At 36.2% G+C, this 21,294-nt stretch overlaps 2 protein-coding genes and 1 pseudogene across 3 annotated transcripts; all 3 read left to right on the forward strand.

Moving 5' to 3' along the window:
* The first annotated feature begins 1,142 nt into the window (after positions 1–1,142).
* On the forward strand, positions 1,143–1,709 carry LOC132276643 (kiwellin-1-like). Its single transcript, XM_059778168.1, has one exon. It carries the CDS (start codon positions 1,143–1,145, stop codon positions 1,707–1,709), a length of 567 nt encoding a protein of 188 aa, XP_059634151.1.
* Positions 1,710–2,184: 475 nt separating this feature from the next.
* LOC132276641 (kiwellin-1-like) lies at positions 2,185–10,231 on the forward strand. Of its 2 annotated transcripts, XM_059778166.1 has the most exons (4): positions 2,212–2,640; positions 6,287–6,436; positions 6,625–6,680; positions 6,780–9,452. In XM_059778166.1, the coding sequence occupies exons 1-4, from the start codon at positions 2,271–2,273 to the stop codon at positions 6,924–6,926; spliced, it is 723 nt and encodes a 240-aa protein (XP_059634149.1). In that variant the 5' UTR covers positions 2,212–2,270; the 3' UTR covers positions 6,927–9,452. The 2 variants fall into 2 exon arrangements, with proteins under 2 accessions (XP_059634150.1, XP_059634149.1); XM_059778167.1 differs by having other exon boundaries at positions 2,185–2,640; positions 6,287–6,680; positions 6,780–10,231.
* Positions 10,232–12,838: 2,607 nt separating this feature from the next.
* On the forward strand, positions 12,839–19,747 carry LOC132279654 (uncharacterized; annotated as a pseudogene).
* The last annotated feature ends 1,547 nt before the right edge of the window (positions 19,748–21,294 follow it).

A 21,294-nucleotide genomic window follows, 5' to 3' on the forward strand; every position in this document is an offset into this window, starting at 1 on the left:
AGTCCCACCAGAAAGAAAGAAAATTGCAAAGTCCCAATTAGGATGCTAGGAGCTACAGAAAATATACTACTAATCTCAATATAGTCCAGGCAAGCAATAAGAACTGGAATAGTTGACTGGAATGTTACTGTATCTGTGAGGAAGGGTCTGATAACATAAATTAGTTATATAAAATGACACCCAAGGGGTTGGCTCAAGTGGAAAGTCAGTTGGCCTTGGTGTCCCATGAAGCATCAATCTAAGGTTCGCCGTGGGGGAAGGAAGAAAAAATAGGAGCTATATAAAATGTGTTCTAAAATTACATTTCTGATACATCTTCACTTAGTATTGTACTACATAATTATTTAAGTTTGTGAATATAGAAAGGTGTTTGGAACATTGTGCATAAAACTTGCATCAAAAGTGGTTATTATAATGTTGTGATTGCTTGTGAGAATTTCACCTTTCCCATTATAAAAAATGAATCTCTTGTTATGCTTAAATTAGTGAAAACTTTGCTAAGTAAATGTTCTCCTTGTTGGCCTTGAATTGATCTAAACTAATTAAAGGAAAAAAGAAAAAAGAAAAAAAAAAAAAAAAAAAGCCAAAATGAGGCTCAAAATAATGGTCATTAAGGCTGAATTTACTTGTCACAGAAAAATGTTTAATGGATATTCAAAGACACTCATTCTTTAGTAAAATGCTATACAAAATATAGTCATTACATTTTTAGCTAGTGCACCCTTCTTCATCCATCCTCATAAAAGTAATTTGCACATAATTGAGACTGCAACTTTGTCTCTCTGCGTTCCAAAAAAATATTCTACTCAACTCTTGTCATTGTGGATATTATCACCCAAAGCAAAAAACAGATCAAAATTCTACAACTCTAGATATACATAACTCTGTACTATTATATGTAAGTTAAAACTATGGCTTCGAATCATTAGTTAATTAATTCAAGAGGCAGTAGCTATTATTTTGGCCAAATGCATCAACATCTGTCTAAGAAAACATCAATTTGCTTTTCCGTAGTTTGAAATCTTTATTGTCCATTTCCTGCAAATTCTACTGGCATAACAACTCATGATATCTTATATAAAGCCTACCACTAATGATCCTGCTTGGCATCAAGCAATACAATACAAACACACACACACATCATGAAGAACTTCAGCTTAGGAGCACCTGTGCTCATGTTGCTCATTGTCCTTGTTGCACATTGTCTAGGAACTGAAGCTCAAGTGTGCAGACCAAGTGGCAAAATTAAGGGTATAAAACCTCCTCCTGGTGAATGCAACCAGGAGAATGACTCCGACTGCTGCGTGCGAGGCAAATTTTACACTACTTACACGTGCTCACCGCGTGTGTCGAGTAACACTAAGGCGGTTCTTACCCTCAACAGTTTCCAAAAGGGTGGAGATGGTGGAGGACCATCGGAATGTGATAAGAAGTACCACCCTGATGACAAACCAGTGGTGGCGCTATCAACTGGATGGTACAAGAAAGGAGGAAGGTGCCTCAACAACATCACCATAAGTGGTAATGGGCGAAGTGTAAAGGCTATGGTAGTTGACGAGTGCGACTCCACCATGGGATGTGATAAAGTCCACGATTATCAGCCTCCATGTGCTAATAACATTGTTGATGCCTCAAAAGCAGTTTGGGAAGCCTTGGGTGTTCCTCAGGATGAGTGGGGCTGGTTGGATATTACCTGGTCTGATGCTTGAGTTTGACGGATTGGTCTCCTGTTTTCTCCTTTTCTTGGTGGTTTTATGAGATTCTAGAACTACTTGTATTCTGCATATGCTTTTTTGTTTTACTGATGTATTGTACTGTGATGTTCACTTAATATTAAATATGAATGAGACGTTCCTTAAAATATATACTATGATATGATTGGCATTTGGCAAACAATATTTTACAAGACTACTAGACTCGAAAGAAAGTTTGTAGGACAAATTAAACTTGGAACTCTTCTTCTAACGTTTGTTAATATTAGCTTTCTCATTTGTTAAAATTATTAAATTTTAGGTCTATATTACAATACAACACATTCCAAAAGTATTAGATGAAAAATTCACTAAAGCAAAAATAATTATCTTTCCAATACTGTAAATATAGCCCACAACTTGGTTCTAATCATAAGGAGATTTTTTTCAACAGAAGTACGTTTTGGAGTCCCAGAAAGCCCAGCAAACGGAGCCTACGTCGTATTGTAATATTGGCTTGAAAAGTAAAAATATTTTATTTCCCTTACTAATTTTTAAGAGACAAATATGGCCTAGTTGATGATTGATGAGGGTTATTTTAGTCAGTTTACAATGTCAGATCAATGTGTTTCTTTTCACCATCACACCAACAATAATACCTCCACAACAATCGGCCTCGCCGCCACCACGGCCGCCACCATTGACAGTGAATTCCGGCGAATGAACCACCGCCAACGCCGCCACAGGTTGTGGTGCCACCACCACTATCCTTACCCTCAAAACCCCATAGCCGACGGTGACTTGGTGGTATTCCGGAGAAGGAAGTCCAAAAACGACGGTGACAACCCCATAGCCGAAGTTCTCGCGCTTGGCGGCGGCAGGTTTGGCGACGGCAAGCTCGGTTCAGATTTGGGAGAGCGTGGAAAAACAGAGAGGAAAGTTGGGCGAGGTTAAGTTCTTAAAATTACATAAATGCCTAACTTTTTTTAATGATAAACGAAGGTGATAGATTATTCTACAGACCGTTGTACATGATGCTTCCACAGTTGTATGGTATAATTATAGAATAACTAAGAACAGGCAGCCAATTTTTGGAATAGTTTCAATCTTAGGTGCAATTTTTCATGAACTTTATAAAGTAGTCCCAAACAAATTATTTTGGATATTTTATATATGTATGCACAAAATTAGGTAATATTGGATGTCACAGTGTTAGTGAGTAGATTGAAGGTATTTGTAGTCTTTTATGATGCTGGTATTCTTGGATAATTGAATTTATTGTCTGAATACTTAATGGATCCTTGTTTCAGTTCTGTTCTATAGTTATACTCACTCTCAACAACTTAGCAAGATATAAACAATTTACCTCCTTGTCCTTTTGCATATTATTCATGCAAATTAATAGTTTTGCCAATAATTTGCAGAATATATTGACTAGTAGCTCTCAACTTAGCCATAAATTCTGAGATTAGTGACAACGTAAGTGAAAAAAGAGAACTTAGATGCCTGCACGAGATGGTTAAGGGCTGTTTTCTGGGTCAAAATACCATTAGAAGAAAAACGGTGTCCAAGTTTGGAACCCTTCTCCCCAAAAATTACAATGGTGATTGCTTGCTGGCATCAAACGATTGTGCAGAGGGCTCTCTTTTTAACTGAATTGCCTGAGCTGAGGAATGGGAACAAGATAGAGAGAGAAGCCACCAAAGGGCTTAGTCCAAGTGGTACCTAGTCCTCCTTGCAAATACAAGGCTGAGGAATTTAATAGGACAATATGGGGGCGCCGTGTGTGTGTGTGACTTATGATCAGTAGACATTAAGGATTTTGATAATGTCACGTATACATGTTCTTGCAGGCTACACATTTAGCAGTTAGGTACTGAAGCTTCACAAGTCAAACAATGATCAGTAGACATGAAGGATCAATACTGATAGGTTCATTATATGTTCTTACCAAAATTACTTATGACCATAGAGATTCTTGCTTCAGTTTAAGGATTCCCTTCACTGAAAATTGAAGAATTACTCCCAGATCAACTTACCCTTCCTCATCGATCTTCAGTGTAACTATTCCTATAATATAATCCTAGTAAGTTTTACTTTGAATATAATGAAAGAGGAAGTGACAAGCTTGTAGAAATCCAGGTTCTGATTCCAACTCAAATTCTAATATTCATTTACAGTAGAAGAACTAAATGCTCTGCAATGACCTTGACATTTACAATTCAGGCTACTACTACTCCAGTCCAATACGTTTCAGAAGGATTTTCAAGAACTTGTCATTTTCGATTGTAAATACAATGTATGTGTGTGTGTTAAAAATACAATGTGTGTGTGTGTGTATATATATGTCTGTATATTTAATTATATATGCCAGATTACAAGATGATGAGGAAATTGTGAAGTGGTGGAATGACTACAAAGTAAGGGTAGGAGGCTAATAATTGCAAAAATGTGAGACAATTTGTTATTTTGGAAGTATATATGAAACTTCTAAGAACAGTTGAACTAAGTATTGAGATCTTGAATAATATTTTAACTTATCAGCCCATAGAACATATCTTGCTACTTGCAAATTGAAGTCTATTTTGTCCATTTCCTGCAAGTTCCAATAAAATAATTTCAAGTTTCATCCCAAACAACCAAACTGTCCATCCAAAAGACCTATATTCTTATTAAAATCGACCACTTATCCAAGGTTGAACCATAATTTTGTAGAAAGCACAGGCAATTTGAAAAAGCAACCCCTATATATAGCCATCACTAGTGATACCTCTTAGCATCAAGAATTACACACGCACACACACACACACACACAATCACAGAGAGACAGATCATGAAGAACTTCAGCTTAGGAGCACCTGTGCACGTATTGCTCATTGTCCTTGTTACACATTGTCTAGAAGCTGAAGCTCAAGTCTGCAGACCAAGTGGCAAAATTAGAGGTATAAAACCTCCTCCTGGACAATGCAACCAGGAGAATGACTCGGAGTGCTGTGTGCAGGGCAAACTTTACACCACTTACAAGTGTTCACCAGGTGTGTCAAGTAACACTAAGGCGGTTCTTACTATTAACAGTTTCCAGCAGGGTGGAGATGGTGGAGGACCATCAGAGTGTGATAATAAGTACCACCCAGATAACACGCCAGTCGTGGCACTGTCAACCGGATGGTACAACAAAGGGGGAAGGTGTCTCAACAACATCACCATAAGTGCTAATGGACGGAGTGTAAACGCTATGGTTGTTGATGAGTGTGACTCCACAATGGGATGCGATGAAGACCATGATTATCAGCCTCCATGCAACAATAATATTGTTGATGCCTCAAAAGCTGTGTGGGAAGCCTTAGGTGTGCCCTCCGATAACTGGGGCGAGTTGGATATCACTTGGTCTGATGCTTGAAATTAACCTATTACTTGTCTACCTTCTGTGTCTTTCTCCATCTCCAAAAAGTTTTTTTTTTTTTTTTTTTTTTGATAGATGTTTATGTTGTTATTAGTTCATTGTGGTATGAAATCCTAAATTATGTATCTTGTATTTGTATGCATTCTTGGTGTTTAAAAAGACAATGTTGTAAAATTTCAGATATTATGAAACACGAACAGAAACTTTTGCGTCTAAGTTTACAATACGTCTCAAATATATAACTTTCAAGACCAGACCTTGGTCTTAAATAACTCTGTAAGATGTTTACAACAGTACTTCATATGGATCAAACCATTCAAATTTTGGTGTCAAAGAGACAACTTTCAGTCATTCTTGGTTTCAGAGGTCGTTGAGACTGCTAAGTGTGTCATTTTGAATCAATAAGTGAATAAATAAGGGCTTGGCGACCGCAAGTTCGGTCGGTGGCCTGGTTCTGGTTCAGATTTAGGAGAGCGTGGAAAAACAGAGAGGAAAGTTGGGTGAGGTCATGTTCATAAAATTACATAAATGCCCAATCAATCAAACCAAGAAACACAATAGGAATAGGAGAAGAAATTATACGGTTTTTTTTTTATTTTTTATTTTTTTATTTTCCTGGATTTTGGGTGTTCTAGAAGCAGGGTGTCTTTTTTAACAAGCATATTTTTACTTGTGTGTGCGTGCGAGCCCATACACACGATTTCAATCTTCTATACTATACTATCTTATACTCTGTTTATTGAACAACATTGTTCTTCTTTTTTCATTGTTAGAAGAATTATTGTATAGGTTTCCATTATCAAAGTTATGGGTTTCTCTTGCCTGAAATCAAGACTTGTTCAGTTAAATTCTTACTCAACTCTATGTTGGAACAAGTTTGTGTCTCACTCTCATCAGTATCTGGTTGAGAATGCTATCAGTCCCATGAATGCAAGTTCTTATATTTATGGACTCAAACATATTAATCAGTATCTTTTGGTTGTGCTGCTTGTGCAAGAAGATTTTGCCATACAAATCGCTACCCTTTTCAAGTTTGCATAGGTAGAACATCATAGTGGCAATGGCTTCGACCCCACAATTTTATACGCATCTCTATCATACTTACTATACTGTTTGCCAGTTTGGAGAGAGGTCCATTCTTGAATCGAATCCATATGGCCATATCCCCCTGACAAATTGGATGGATTTATAGGATGGCACTGGAAGATTAAGGAGAAGGAATACCAAGGGAGAATACTTCCTCCAACACACCCACAATGTGTTCGTGTGCAGTCCATATTGAGAGACATAGTTCAAGGAATGCTCACTGGTTTACTTATTAAAATGACTGCAATGTTTCAAGGTATGGATCTGAAGACACTTTACTTATATCGAGGATAGACCAGGATTGCCAAAAGAGGCCAGATCAGAAATGTATGATAAAATCAGGGACTAGGCATTTGGAAGGATTGAATTGGGAAGTGCTGGTGGTGGAATCTTCTGAGATAAATGATCTTTACCTCTATAACGGGAAGATTGTTATTTATACAGGGATGCTTGACTTTTGCAATTCAGATGCAGAGATAGCAACTTTTCTAGGACATGAGGTATGTATGTATGTATGTATGGGTGTGATTTATTCGAATTCTAGTTGATGAAATCATTCCACATCGTACATCTTTCTCATGTTCATGTTTTTTTATCAGGTCGGGCATGGTGTGGCATGGCATGAATCAGAATATTTCGTGACTTGTGTCCTATTATGGCCTTTTTATTATGTGCAGATACTCCCAATGATAGCAGAACTAGTATATAAGTACACATTGCGGAGGTATACCAGATCCCCTAATTGAGATATATATATTTTTTGATAAGTTCTAATTGAGATATGTTAATATGCTTAACATTATTGTTATGTATAGTTTTCATATGAATTATTATGTACTTGGTCCAATTAACACAACTATTGTTAAGCAACTGAAATACCTTCTGGAAACAGGCTCAGTTAAATGCAAATGGATGCTTTTCATGTTAATTTATTGTATTATTTCCCCTTTTATGATAAAATGAATAGAACAAAAGTGAATTCCACCCTGATCATGTAATATTCCTTATGTTTCCATACATGGCATATATTTATAATCTCCATATATTTCTAGTCCTTGCTTATTTTTTTTTTTTTGTCAGTAAATAATACTTTAAGCTTTTTCACTGTGTTTAATCATACACGTTAAACATATGTTCCTTTGCAGACAGCTCGTGAACAAATTTTGCTGCATATAACTTACTAATTCAATAATTTCACATACAGATTATAAATGTCTGAAGATTTCCCAATTTATTTACTAAATTATAATTTGTTATATTCCCTAAACATTTAAAAAATACAAAAGCTCAACACCTCTACCTCCTGATCTTGCATTCCGTTTATACTTTATAACCTGTAAGATGCAAGAATGAAAGACAGAATGGAGAAAGCAATAGATGTAAGAAAAATATATGTGATAGAAACAACTTTAACATATAAGAAGGATTTTGTTATTGTCAAAGAAGAAATGGCTATTGACACATCAAATAATTGTACGGACAGTTGTACATGATGCATCGAGTTGCATAATATGGCTATAGAATTACTAAGAACAGGTTGCTAGTTTTAGGAATAGTTTCAATCTTCCATGTACTTTATAAACTAGTGTCGTACAAATTAATTTGGATCTATACTTGTATGCTTAAAATTAGTTACTATTGGGTGTCAAAGTGTTAGTGAGTAGATTGGAGGTATTTGTAGTCTTGTATGATGTTTTGGCATTATTGGATACTTGAATTAATTGTAAAAAACTACTTCTAACTGCTTATTGCAAGTATATAATTTCTTGAGAGTCCTTGTTATCCTAACTATGATTCCTCAATGACAGATTGATTTACGGCACAAGTTAACACATACCCTAAATATTGACTAGTAGCTCTCAACTTAGCCATAAATTCCGAAATAAGGATACTGTATGAGATTTGTGACAAGGTAAGTGAAAAAAGAGAACTTAGATGTCTGCACGAGATGGTCAAGGGCTGTTTTCTAGGTCAAAATACCATTAGAAGAAAAACTATGTCTAAGTTTGGAACCCTTATCCCCAAAAACTACAATGGTGATTGCTTGCTGGCATCAAATTCCTTCATAGTAGTAGTAAGATGGTGCAGAGGGCTCTCTTTTTAACTGAATTGCCTGAGCTGAGGGAATGGGAACAAGATAGAGAGGAGGCCACCAAAGGGTTTAGTCCAAGTGGTACCTAGTCCTCCTTGCAAATACAAGGTTGACGTCTTTAATGGGTGACTTATGATCAGTAGTCATTAAGGATTTTGATAATGTCACATATACATGTTCTCGCAGACTACACATTTAGCAGTTAAGTACTGAAGCTTCACAATTCAAACAATGATCAGTAGACATGAAGGATCAATACTGATAGGTTCATTATATGTTATTACCAAAATTACTTCTGACCATAGAGATTGTTGCTTCAGTTTAAGGATTTCCTTCACTGAAAATTGAAGAATTACTCCCAGATCAACTTACTCTTCCTTATCGTTCTTCAGTGTAACTATTCCTATAATATAATTCTATTAAGTGTTTCCTTCGAATATAATGAAAGATGAAGTGACAAGCTTGTAGAAATCCAGGTTCTGATTCCAACTCGAACTCTAATAATCCTTTACACTGGAAGAACTAAATGCTCTGCAATGACCTTGACATTTACAATTGAGTTTACTACTACTACAGTCCAATATGTAAAAGAAGGATTTTCGAGTACTTGTCATTTTGGATTATAAATACAATGTATATATGTGTGTGTTAAAAATACAATTTGTACATGTGTGTGTGTGTGTGTGTGTGTTTGTGTTTAATTATATATGCCAAATTACAAGAAGATGAGGAAATTGTGAAGTGGAGGAATGACTACAAAGTAGGTGAGGAGGCTAATGAATTGGCAAAATGTCAGAGACAAGTTATCATTTTTGAAGTATGTATGAAACTTCTAAGACAGTTGAACAAAGTATTGAGATCTTGAATAATATTTTAACTTATCAGCCCATAGAACATATCTTGCTACTTGCAAATTGAAGTCTATTTTGTCCATTTCCTGCGAGTTCCAATAAAATAATTCCAAGTTTCATCCTAAACAACTGAACTGCCCATCCAAAACAACCAAACTGCCCATCCAAAAGACCAATATTCTAATTAAAATTGACCACGTATCCAAGGTTGAACCATAATTTTGTAGAAAGCACAGGCAATTTGAAAAAGCAACCCCTATATATAGCCATCACTAGTGATACCACTTAGCATCAAGAATTACACACACACAATCACAGAGAGACAGATCATGAAGAACTTCAGCTTAGGAGCACCTGTGCTCGTATTGCTCATTGTCCTTGTTACACATTGTCTAGAAGCTGAAGCTCAAGTCTGCAGACCAAGTGGCAAAATTAGAGGTATAAAACCTCCTCCTGGACAATGCAACCAGGAGAATGACTCGGAGTGCTGTGTGCAGGGCAAACTTTACACCACTTACAAGTGTTCACCAGGTGTGTCAAGTAACACTAAGGCGGTTCTTACTATTAACAGTTTCCAGCAGGGTGGAGATGGTGGAGGACCATCAGAGTGTGATAATAAGTACCACCCAGATAACACGCCAGTCGTGGCACTGTCAACCGGATGGTACAACAAAGGGGGAAGGTGTCTCAACAACATCACCATAAGTGCTAATGGACGGAGTGTAAACGCTATGGTTGTTGATGAGTGTGACTCCACAATGGGATGCGATGAAGACCATGATTATCAGCCTCCATGCAACAATAATATTGTTGATGCCTCAAAAGCTGTGTGGGAAGCCTTAGGTGTGCCCTCCGATAACTGGGGCGAGTTGGATATCACTTGGTCTGATGCTTGAAATTAACCTAACCTATTACTTGTGTTCTAAAATCTTGTCTACTTTTTATGTCTTCCCCCACCCACTTTTTTTTCTTCTTTCTGATAGATGTTTTCATTGTATCAGTTCATTGTGGTATGAAATCCTAAATTATGTATCTTGTATTGTATGTATTCTTGGTGTTTTAAATAAAAATGTTGTAAAATTTCAGATATTATGAAACACGAGCAAAACTTTCGGATATAGGTGTACAATGCTTGACAGGTCAAATATATGACTTTCAAGACCAGAACTTGGTCTTAAATGACTCTGTAAGATGTTTACAACAGTACTTCATATGGATCAAACCATTCAAATTTTGGTGAAAAGAAACAACTTTCAATCATTCTTGGTTTCAGTGGCCTTTTAGACTGTAAGTGACTAAGTGTGTCATTTTGAATCAGTAAGCGAATAATGGCTAGTCTCACCAGAAAGAAAGAAAACTGCGTAGTCCCTCAAGTAGCTATCATCATTGTGTTCATCGATAAGAGGGCTAAAATTTGAAAAACCCTTGTTGTTCATCGAAATTATCTACTAACTCCCTCGAATATTAAAAAATCTCTTAATATAACATAAACTATCACATTACTCTCATTCCGTCAAAGAACCGTTAAGTTCCTGCAAAATGACAAGAATGCCCTTGATAGTATATTAATATTTATTTAAATATAATTATAGTAATTATATATATTTATATATAATTATAGTATTTTTAATAATTATATTTATATAATTATAATTACTATAATTATAGTAATTACTAGTATATAGGAATTATATATACACATATATTCACACACATATAGCAACATATCCTCCATTATCTGCAAACGAAAAAGCCAATTAACAATAAATAGCAACATCAACGGCATGACATAGGATAATTGCCCTAGGGTTTCTTGGACGGAATAGGGCAATTGAACTGGATTTCTCGACGATGGTGTCGATGAGCAAAGGGTTCCTGAGAATGTGTTGTCCCTTCGATTTGTGGAAGGGTATGCCTCCCTGGTAGTGTGGGTTCAACGGTGCCAACACTCCACGGCGAGACTTCTCCTTCTTGATCTTACCACCCGCCATTGATGAACCAGACACTAAAGAAGAGCTGAGGATTTGGGGAAGCAAGAGAAGCTAGTAACTTTTTTTTGGGTTGAAGCTGCTAGGGTTTATTGTGGCAAACGCCCCATCTAACTTTTGAGTTCTGACTTTAACCTAAAAAAGAACAAATAAAAATAATAATAATAATAATTCACCCCTCTTATTCCATTTATTCGAGATTTTTTTTTCCAACAGATAAAGCAATATGTTGGGTCTTTGTTTCATCTGGAAAAGGAGTGGATCGGACTTGTTTGGACTCACGTTGGCCACTGCTGAAACACGCCGGAAAACATGGAGTGACGTTGTTGAAGAGAGGAGAGATTCTTTAGACTTAGGTAGGGGCAGTTTAGTCATTAAGTGGTTAAAGGGTAGTATGGTTATATTCAAATGAAATATTGTGGCACGTGACAATCATGTGATCTGATCTGTTAGTTTGTGACGGAAAATTAACGGGAGGGGTCATTATGATAGACTTTTTAAAACATTGAGGGGTTTTATGATAATTTCTGAGAGGTTAGTAGATAGTTTTTGTAAACAAGAGGGGGGTTTTCAGATTTTAGCCCTCAATATAATGATTAAATTATTTGCATTTCATTTCTTCTTGTGAATCTGCATAATGTGGTTAACTGGAATCAGAATTTCAAATTGTAAATATTCATCATCTAAAAATACAAACAGTTAAAGAACTGGAATAGTTGACTGGAATGTTATTGTAGTCTATGAGGAAGGCTCTGATAACATAAAGAAGTTTTTATAAAATGTGTTCTGAAATAGCATTTCTGATACATCTTCTACTTGTTCGTATTGTACTACATAATAAAATGTTCTCTTTGTTGGCCTTGAATTAATCTAAACAAATTTGAAGGAACAAAAATGGCCAAAATAATGGTCATTAAGGCTGAATTTGCCTGTCACAGAAAAATGTTTAATGGAAATTCAAAGACACTCATTTTTTAGTAAAAAATATTATACAAGAATTAATCTTTCATGGATGGAATGCTCATAATCCTATCATTGTTGAAATTCGATTTGTAGGTTATGATCAATAATCAAGTCATATAGTCCTTACATCTTCTCATCTATTTCACTCTTGGACATAAAGAGTTCTAGTTTTAGCAATTACAAATGAGCAGCAGAAATAGAAACGGCCTCTTCACGCGGAGGTAAGATTGCATACATCCGACCCTCCGTAAATCACACAATGGTGAGAGTCTCGTCACTGTGCTTTATTTCCCGTTTTACATAAACTGAACAACTAATTTTCAGCTAGTGCACCCTTCTTCATCCATCCTCATATAAGTAATTTACACATAATTGAGACTACAACTTTGTCTGTATGTGTTCCAAAAAATATTCAACTCAACTCTTGTCACTGTGGATATTATCACCCCAAAGCAAAAAACAGATCAAAATTCTACAACTCTAGATATACATTACTCCACTATATTATAACTGATAAGTTAAAACTATGGTTTTGAATCATTAGTCCATTCAAGAGGCAATTGCTATTATTTTGGCCAAATTCATCAACATTTGTCTAAGAAAACAGCAAGCTGATCTTCCCACACTTTGAAATCTTTATTGTCCTTTTCCTGCAAATTCCACTGGCATAACAACCCGGGAGATCTTATATAAAGCCTACCACTTATGATCCTGCTTGGCATCAAGCAATACAATGCAAACACACACACACACACACACAGATCATGAAGAACTTCAGCTTAGGAGCATCTGTGCTCATACTGCTCATTGTCCTTGTTACACATTGTCTAGGAGCTGAAGCTCAAGTCTGCAGACCAAGTGGCAAAATTAAAGGTATAAAACCTCCTCCTGGTGAATGCAACCAGGAGAATGACTCTGACTGCTGTGTGCAAGGCAAACTTTACACTACTTATACGTGCTCACCACGTGTGTCAAGTAACACTAAGGCAGTTCTTACTCTCAACAGTTTCCAGAAGGGTGGAGATGGTGGAGGACCATCGGAATGTGACAAGAAGTACCACTCTGATGACAAACCAGTCGTGGCGCTATCGACCGGATGGTACAAGAAAGGGGGAAGGTGCCTCAACAACATCACCATAAGTGGTAATTGGCGAAGTGTAAAGGCTATGGTAGTTGACGAGTGTGACTCCACCATGGGATGTGATAAAGTCCACGATTATCAGCCTCCATGTGCTAATAATATTGTTGATGCCTCAAAAGCAGTTTGGAAAGCCTTGGGTGTTCCTCTGGAGGAGTGGGGCTGGTTGGATATTACCTGGTCTGATGCTTAAGTTTTATAGATTGATTGTATTATAAAATGTTGTCTCCTGTTTTCCTCCATTTCCTAGCATCTCTGTTGTTGTGTTTCCATTTCTTGGTGGTATTATGAGATCTAGAACTACTTGTGCTGTGCATATGCTTTTTGTTTAATAATGTATTGTATTGTGAAGTTCAAATAGGCAATATATTGTAATCCGCAAATTTCGAATTCAAAATTTGATTACCAAGGTGTAACTTTTGATTTATCTTGCATCTTGATTGTCAAAACTGAATTGCATGTGCCTCGTACCGTTTGATTGGATAGATTGGATGGAACATCAATTAGTACATGACATTTTATATTTAGGGTGACACATATCTGGACAAGTCTAACCGGTCGCACTTCTTTTCAGACCGATACTTAGGTAGTAAGCAGTGAGAGTTGACATATTCATTCCATATATTTTCCACAGGCATTATCCAGTTACCTAATTGGTAAAGCGTTTTCGAGTCCTTCTTTCCCTTAATTTGCCAAATATATATATATATATATATATATATATATCTCCCCATCATGAACAAGATGTTAAAATAAAAAATTAAAAAAAAAAAAACATGGCCTCGATCATTAGAGTCAGTTTGGCAACGACTTTTGCTTTAAACAAAAGCAGAAATGTTTTTACTTCAGAGTATGTTTAACATTATTCTGAAGCTTATTTGGTAACTTAAATTTGTTATAAGATTTTTGGAAACAAAAACATGAAAGCATATTTGGTAAAAAAGTGTTGCCAGTTAAAATGTCATTTTAAAGTTTTTGTTTATTTATTTATTTTTTGTTTATTTTTTTTTCCCTGAGAGCAATGCTTTTTGCAATAGTGAGAGAGCAAGCAACCAAAAGCATTTTATACTGCGGGGTTTGATCTCTTTTTCGGAAGCACTTTAATACTATTCAAATAGCAAACATTACCAAATACGTTCAGTGTTTCTTTGTTTCCTACAAGACCTGAGCAAAAAATGCAAAATGCCAAACTAGCCCTTATAATCCTCTAATAATAAAGGTGTCTCTTGTTTAATGTCAGACCAATGTGCCTCTTGTTTTTTTCCGAATGTAAATGTGTATCTTTTCACCAATACCACAACCGCGGCGCCGGCGCCACCACCATACTTACCCCAAAACAACTACCACCATCCCCACCCATATAACCACCACCAACAGTGTATTTCGGCGAATGAATCACCAACAATACTGCCACAACCTGTGGCGCCACCACCACCGTCCTCACCCCCAAAACCACCAGCATCATTCCCACCCCCAAAACCACCGCCATCAAAAACCCCATAGCTGAAGTAACTAAGTTATATTCCGGCGATAATTCCATAGACGACGGGGACAACCCCATAGCGAAGTTCTGGCGCTCGGAGGCGGCAGAGAGTACGGTCTCGGCTTGGCGACGGCAAGTTCGGGCGGCGACCTGGTTCAGGTTCAGATTAAAGCGTGGAAAAACATCGAAGAGAAAGTGGGGATGTTAAGTTCTTCAAATTACATAAATGCCCTTTTTTTTTAAGGTGAGAAATTATTAGGTGCTCCTGACTAGTACCTTATATATTTTATATGAGAAGTGATATGTCTTCCGACTTCAATTACTGATTCATTCTCCGAGTACAATATGGTTAGGAATGAGCCAAAAAGAAAGAAATCTTTACGGGATTTTGTTTTAAGAGTTCTAATATCATCCAATCACATTATATTCGGAGGATGAATAGTCAATTGTAATCGAAAGGCTTATCATTTCTCATTTTATATATATATATATATGCTCTCGGCCAATCATAGAAAACCATGCAAGTAAATATTGTACACGTCGAGCAGAAGGAAGACAAACGGCCTCTCTCCCAACGGTTAACTTTTTTTCTCTTCTCTGCAAATAAAGCTTTTTCTCTATCTATTATATTGTCCGTATCGACTTGAATTTGAGTTTCAAAAATCTGATTTGAAAAAAAAAAGAAAAGAAAAAAACCCAAAACTTATTTCATTCTTTGTTTTCCTCTTCCTGGGTTTTGGTTGTTCTTGAGGCAGAGTTGTCTTGTTTTTTAACACGCTCGCACCCACACTCATATACTCACTTGATTACCTGAAATCTATTTTTTGTTTTTGATAGACCATAGAGAATGAGAGGAACCAAAGCAAGCTCAAACTGGATGCTCGGTCAGGATGAGAAAAATGGTTGGGATTCAAAGAAACATAATTGTGGTGTCCCACTCCCACCCATTTCAACTACCATGTCCATGAATATTTCAATTATTTTCTTTGTACTTGTGGTTTATTGTAGGTGTGCACCATGCACTGAGCAAAGTCCTCACAGACATCAAATTTCTGCACTCTTTTATGTGCAAATTCGATTCTATTACTCTCGAATTGCACTATTAGTGTCTCTGTTAATTTCAACTAAGTTTCTGACATTCTAAATACTAAAATTATCATTTTGAATTGCTCCAATTAATCAAAGAATTGAGTTCAATTGAATAGGAAATAGTATGTGAACTTGTTGAGGACTTATTTGCAAGTATTTTGATTGTGTAATGATCTCAATTTCAGCGTCCTTTCTCAATTCTCTTGTGATTTCTTTTTTCTGCTTGAATGACTAATTACTCCTAGATGATTCTCCATAATTTTCCTAGATCAGAATTTGGTTTCAGAATCCGAATGTTTTTCTTGATTATTTATAGATAAAGGTCAAATATTTTATAGGGCTCAAAGCTGCTCGTCATGTCCTTCATAATTGCGATCTGATCATGTATTTTGAAAATTTGATTCTAACCAAATTTTAAATCCTTTGATTTCTTCTTAGAGTCTGCTTAATGGTGAAACAGTCTGCTTGATTTTTATCGTAAACGCCTTTTGGTCATTTTATCTTGTTACTTTATTCAACTCAATTCCTTTTTCTGTAAATGTAGAGGTTGATAATGAATTGCTCCTATGTTTTATATGCTTTATCATATACTTATTAGTATAAATGAACTTACAATATCTAATTATTTTGCATTGGATGCTCTGAATCCTATGATTCTTTAAATTTCATTTTGTATGTTACTTTTGATCTCCTATGATTATTAATCAAGTTTGACAAGGCCTTCACATATTCTCATTAAATTCATTTTTGATAATACACCGGTTTTCACTTGAGCATTTCAAGAACATAGAATGGGTTAAGTGCAAAAAAACCCCTCTACTACTGATATAGTGCATATTAGTTCCTGTGTGGTAAAAAATCCCCCTATACTATCAATTTGGTGCGAATGGGCCCCTGGTGGTGTAAAATGACGATAATATATTCTCATTAAATTCATTTTTGATAATACACTGGTTTTCACTTGAGCATTTCAAGAACATAGAATGGGTTAAGTGAAAAAAAAACCCCTCTACTATCGATATAGTGCATATTAGTTCCTGTGTGGTAAAAAATCCCCATATACTATCAATTTGGTGCGATTGGGTCCCTGGTGGTGTAAAATGACAATAATACCCTCGCTTCAGTTGAATAAATTAATGATTATAACACAGGCCATATAAAACTTACTTTTTTGTCCAAATTTGTATAAAATGGGATTTGTTTGGCAGAAGGATAGTATAAACCTCAAATTGTATAAAATTGAGATAACCTAAACCTGAATCTAATTAAATCTAAGACCAAACATGCCCTTTCATATTTTAAAATATAAATAAATTTGTCATATATATATGTGTGTGTGTGTGTGTGTGTGTGTGCGCACTATATATCATTAGGACAAATCTATGGGTTTTAGGGCAAATCATTTCAGCCTCCGCCTCCACGATTGTGAGCCAATTCAGCCAATTCCAGTTCTTGAAGAAAGCCATCCCAATTCTACTCTCACTCTCACTATTTTCCTTCCTGTTTTCTTACTACTCACCACTTCCTTTCCTTCTCCATTCCTTCAATCATGATGTTACTTCATTTTCCATCCAAACAGTTTCCTTTACCATTCACAGGAACTACATATTCCTCCTCTGCAATGGAATTCTTGTTTTTCTGATCACCAGCTCTGGTCTGATCACTAACCCTCAACTGGGTAGTGATGTTGATGGCAAACACATCAAGAAGGACGGCGAAGATCGGCGATCAATAGTGCCTAAATTTTCTGAACCAAAAGCATTGGTTAATGAAGTTGTTATTGTGGAAGATGAAGAAGATCATGGAAGTGAAAATGGAATTTCGGTTACGGCAAAGTGTGATGAAAATAGGCTCTTGACTGCACAAGATGAAGATGAAGATGAAGTAGAGTTTCATGATGTGGAAGAAGAGGGAGAAGGAATTGGGTTGTTGAGTGCAGAGGAACTGAACAAGAAATGTGAGGATTTTATAAGGAAGATGAAAGGAATCAAAATTGAAGCCCAACATCATCCAATCATGGTTTGATGTATGTCAAAACAATAACTGACAATTGGATTTTTGTCTCTGTGTAAAGATTTTCTCTATAAGCTCTTTCTAGCATCAGTTCGATTTAAGCTCAAATTGTGTTTGGATGAAAACTTTTAAGCCTGTAGCAACCATATTCAGCCAACTGTTCCTCAAAATTTTAACACATCTTCTTGGTTAGGTCGCCGGTAGGAACATAGAAAATTTTAGAGATCAACTCCGGTGAGATTACAGAGCTTTGGCGACCATGGCTTAGCAATCAGTTCAGGTGATCATTGTGAATAGGTCCTTTCCGGTGCGTTTCAGTTCTATCTCCGGTGAACACCATTAAAAACCCAAAACGAGTGAAGAATTCAGTGTACAGTCCGGCGAGCTTCCTTTTGTATCAGTCCGGTGATGAGTACAGAACACGGTTCCGGCAAGCCTTGGGTGACCCAATTCAGGTGAGCTCCAAACGTACCGACGGCCATCCTTGGATCGACGGCGATGAGGGCCTCTATGACGGCCATTCTCTTCGACTACCATCTCTCCGCGACGGCCATCTTCTTCTTTTTTGCGGCTGACTTTAGTTAAATACACACACAATGGAGATGCACCATTTTATACTTATATATATATGTGTGTGTGTGTGTGTATATCTATCTCACATCGAGGAACTATTCTTACAGCCCAAAGAATTGAAGCAGACATGGAGAGAGAGAGAGATGAATTGGGTTTAGGGGTGGGGGTCCTTTTATGCACAAATGCTGATGGGCTTTTATGCACAAATAGTGAGGGGCAAAATGGGTAACAAAAGGATAAAATGGGATTTTTAGTTTCATTTTTTGTAAAAAGTTGTCAGAGGGACCGGTTATGCACTTTTTTTAAATTTTGTAAACTTGCGTGCATATTTTTAAAAAGTAAGAACCAATTTTGCACAAAGTCTATATATATATAAGCAGATTTTTTGCACTTAACCCAGCATAGGATATTGAGTAGTGTGAAATTGCCTTCACTTGCACATTAGAAATAATCTTCAGCCTGACACGTTCTAGGATATAATTTGCACATAATAAAGACTACATTTTTGTCTCCATATTTTCCCAAAATATTATTATATTTGACCTCTTGTCATTGTAAATATTGTAAAGCCCAATAAGAAACAGATCAAAACTGAATGTCATACTACACATTCTTAATGAATTTTTCAAATTATGTCTTTGTATCATTATTTATGTCAAGAAGCAAAAGCTGTTATTTGGCTGAAGGCGTCAACGGTCGCCCGAAGAAACAGCAAGCTACTTCTAATTGACCAGATTGCCCCTCAGCAGGTATTATATATAGCCCAACACTTGAGATCCTGTTTGGCACCAAACAATACAATACAAGTAGAGAGACACGATGAAGAACTTCAGCTTTGGAGCACCTGTGCTGCTCATATTGCTCATTGTCTAGAAGCTGAAGCTCAAGTTTGCAGACCAAGTGGCAAACTTTGGGGGAAGAAACCTCCTCCTGGACTATGCAACCGGGAGAATGACTCCGAGTGCTGTGTGCAAGGTAAACTTTACAATACTATTATGTGTTCACCACGTGTGACGAGTCACACTAAGCCGGTTCTTACTCTCAACAGTTTGGAGACAGGTGGAGATGGTGGAGGACCATCGGAATGCGACTACAAGTTTCACTTTGACAACACACCAGTTGTGGAACTATCGACCGGATGGTACAACAACGGGAGAAGGTGCCTCGACAGAATCATCATAAGTGGTAATGGGCGAAGTGTAAAGGCTATGGTAGTTGACAAGTGTGACTCCACTGTGGGATGTGATGCAGTCCGGCAATGATTTTCAGCCTCCGCGTGCTAATAATATCGTTGATGCCTCGAATGCAGTTTGGGAAGCCTTGGGTGTTCCTCGCGATGAGAGGGGCTTGTTGGATGTTACCTGGTCTGATGCTTGAAGTTTTACGTACAGATTGCTAGAGTCATAAAATGCTGCATGTCTCCTGTTTCCTCCTTTTTCTTAGTATTTCTGTTGTTGTGTTCTCATCAATTTCTTGGTGGTATGAAATCTAGAACTGCTTGTATTGTGCATGTGTTTGTGTACTAAATATTGTATAATATATAATATGATTGACCAGTATGTGTGTCGCAGGCAGCAGCGCAAAGGAAGAGCATGATGTGCAACACAGTGAGCATCTTGGTTAGCGCGGCATGAATGGCATAAAAATTGGACAATGCTTGCCTTAGGTTATATAAGAATGAAGTTTCTTGTGGTCCGGAAAAAAAACTAACATGTGTCTTAAATTAAAAAATGGATTAAACCCATCTCTAATGGGTTAATTTGGATAAAAATTACAATCCATATTACATATACAAAATTACCCATTTACGTACCACAACATCAAACCCTAATATAGATATAGAGAGCGAAAGAGAGAGAGGTTCAGAAAAAGAAAGCTGAGACACAGAGAGAACGAGGAGATCGAGATGAAGTGAAAACCATTGAAATTTTTAAGTTCACTATGAAGCTTACCATTCAAGTTCAACTAATGGATTGAAAGATTTATAGAGCATACCAAGAATCTAGCACTCGCAGCCAGTACAACCTAAAGTTTGTCACGCTATGAGCCACTATGAAGGCAAAATATTACATATGATGCAAAACCACACATATAGCATGAGCCACTTATGAAGGCAAAATATTACATATACTGCAAAACAACACATTTTATTTACAACGTCAATTAGAAAAAAAGATATAATAAAAAAAAGTTATTATTTTCGGACAAAATGGTTGTTAAGCTATATAACCCATTATCCCTCTAGGGTGGGTGTTGTATCTCATAAAATAATGATAATAATAATAATAAATACAATGGCAATACAAATAAGTTAGTTCTAGCAAACAAAACTTCTAATAAAGACAGATCATTCTGGTTTTTTTCTTAAACTATGAAGAAAAACCGTGATTCTTTACCGCAAGTTGAGACAGTGGGGTGATTGGAATATTTTTCATTAACTCAAGATTATTTATTTATTTATTTGATATTTAAGAGAGTAATCTGTTAAAAAGTGATACTCCGTTTAAAGGGTACTCTGCATCTTGTTCTTATAATTTTTTTTTATTTTATTATTATTTTTTTGTTCTCTCTTTTATTAAAAATAAAAATAAAAATAAAAAAATGAGGTGTGCTTCTTGCTCCCATCAACTTCAACAGCGATCAATTTAAGTCACATGAAATTTTTTTTTTTTTTTTTTTTCCCTGAAAAAGTTACTATACAAAGTAAAACTTTAATAATTTATGTTTTCTCCTCCTTTTCATTCTCATTAATTTCCTGTGTTACCAAATTAGTCAGTAAAATACAAAAATTTTCATTATCCTTTTTCGTTTAACTCTACTTTTAAATTAAAAATATTTAATATTATATCTAAATTTAAATGAAAATGAGACTAAATTACATTAAACCCCTCTATGCTAAAAAAATTATAAAATACCTTCCTCTA

The sequence above is a fragment of the Cornus florida genome, unplaced genomic scaffold (genome assembly GCF_030987335.1).
Source record: "Cornus florida cultivar Cherokee Brave unplaced genomic scaffold, ASM3098733v1 CherokeeBrave_3.0.0_Hap2_Chr10, whole genome shotgun sequence".
In the NCBI taxonomy this organism is placed as follows: Eukaryota; Viridiplantae; Streptophyta; class Magnoliopsida; order Cornales; family Cornaceae; genus Cornus; species Cornus florida.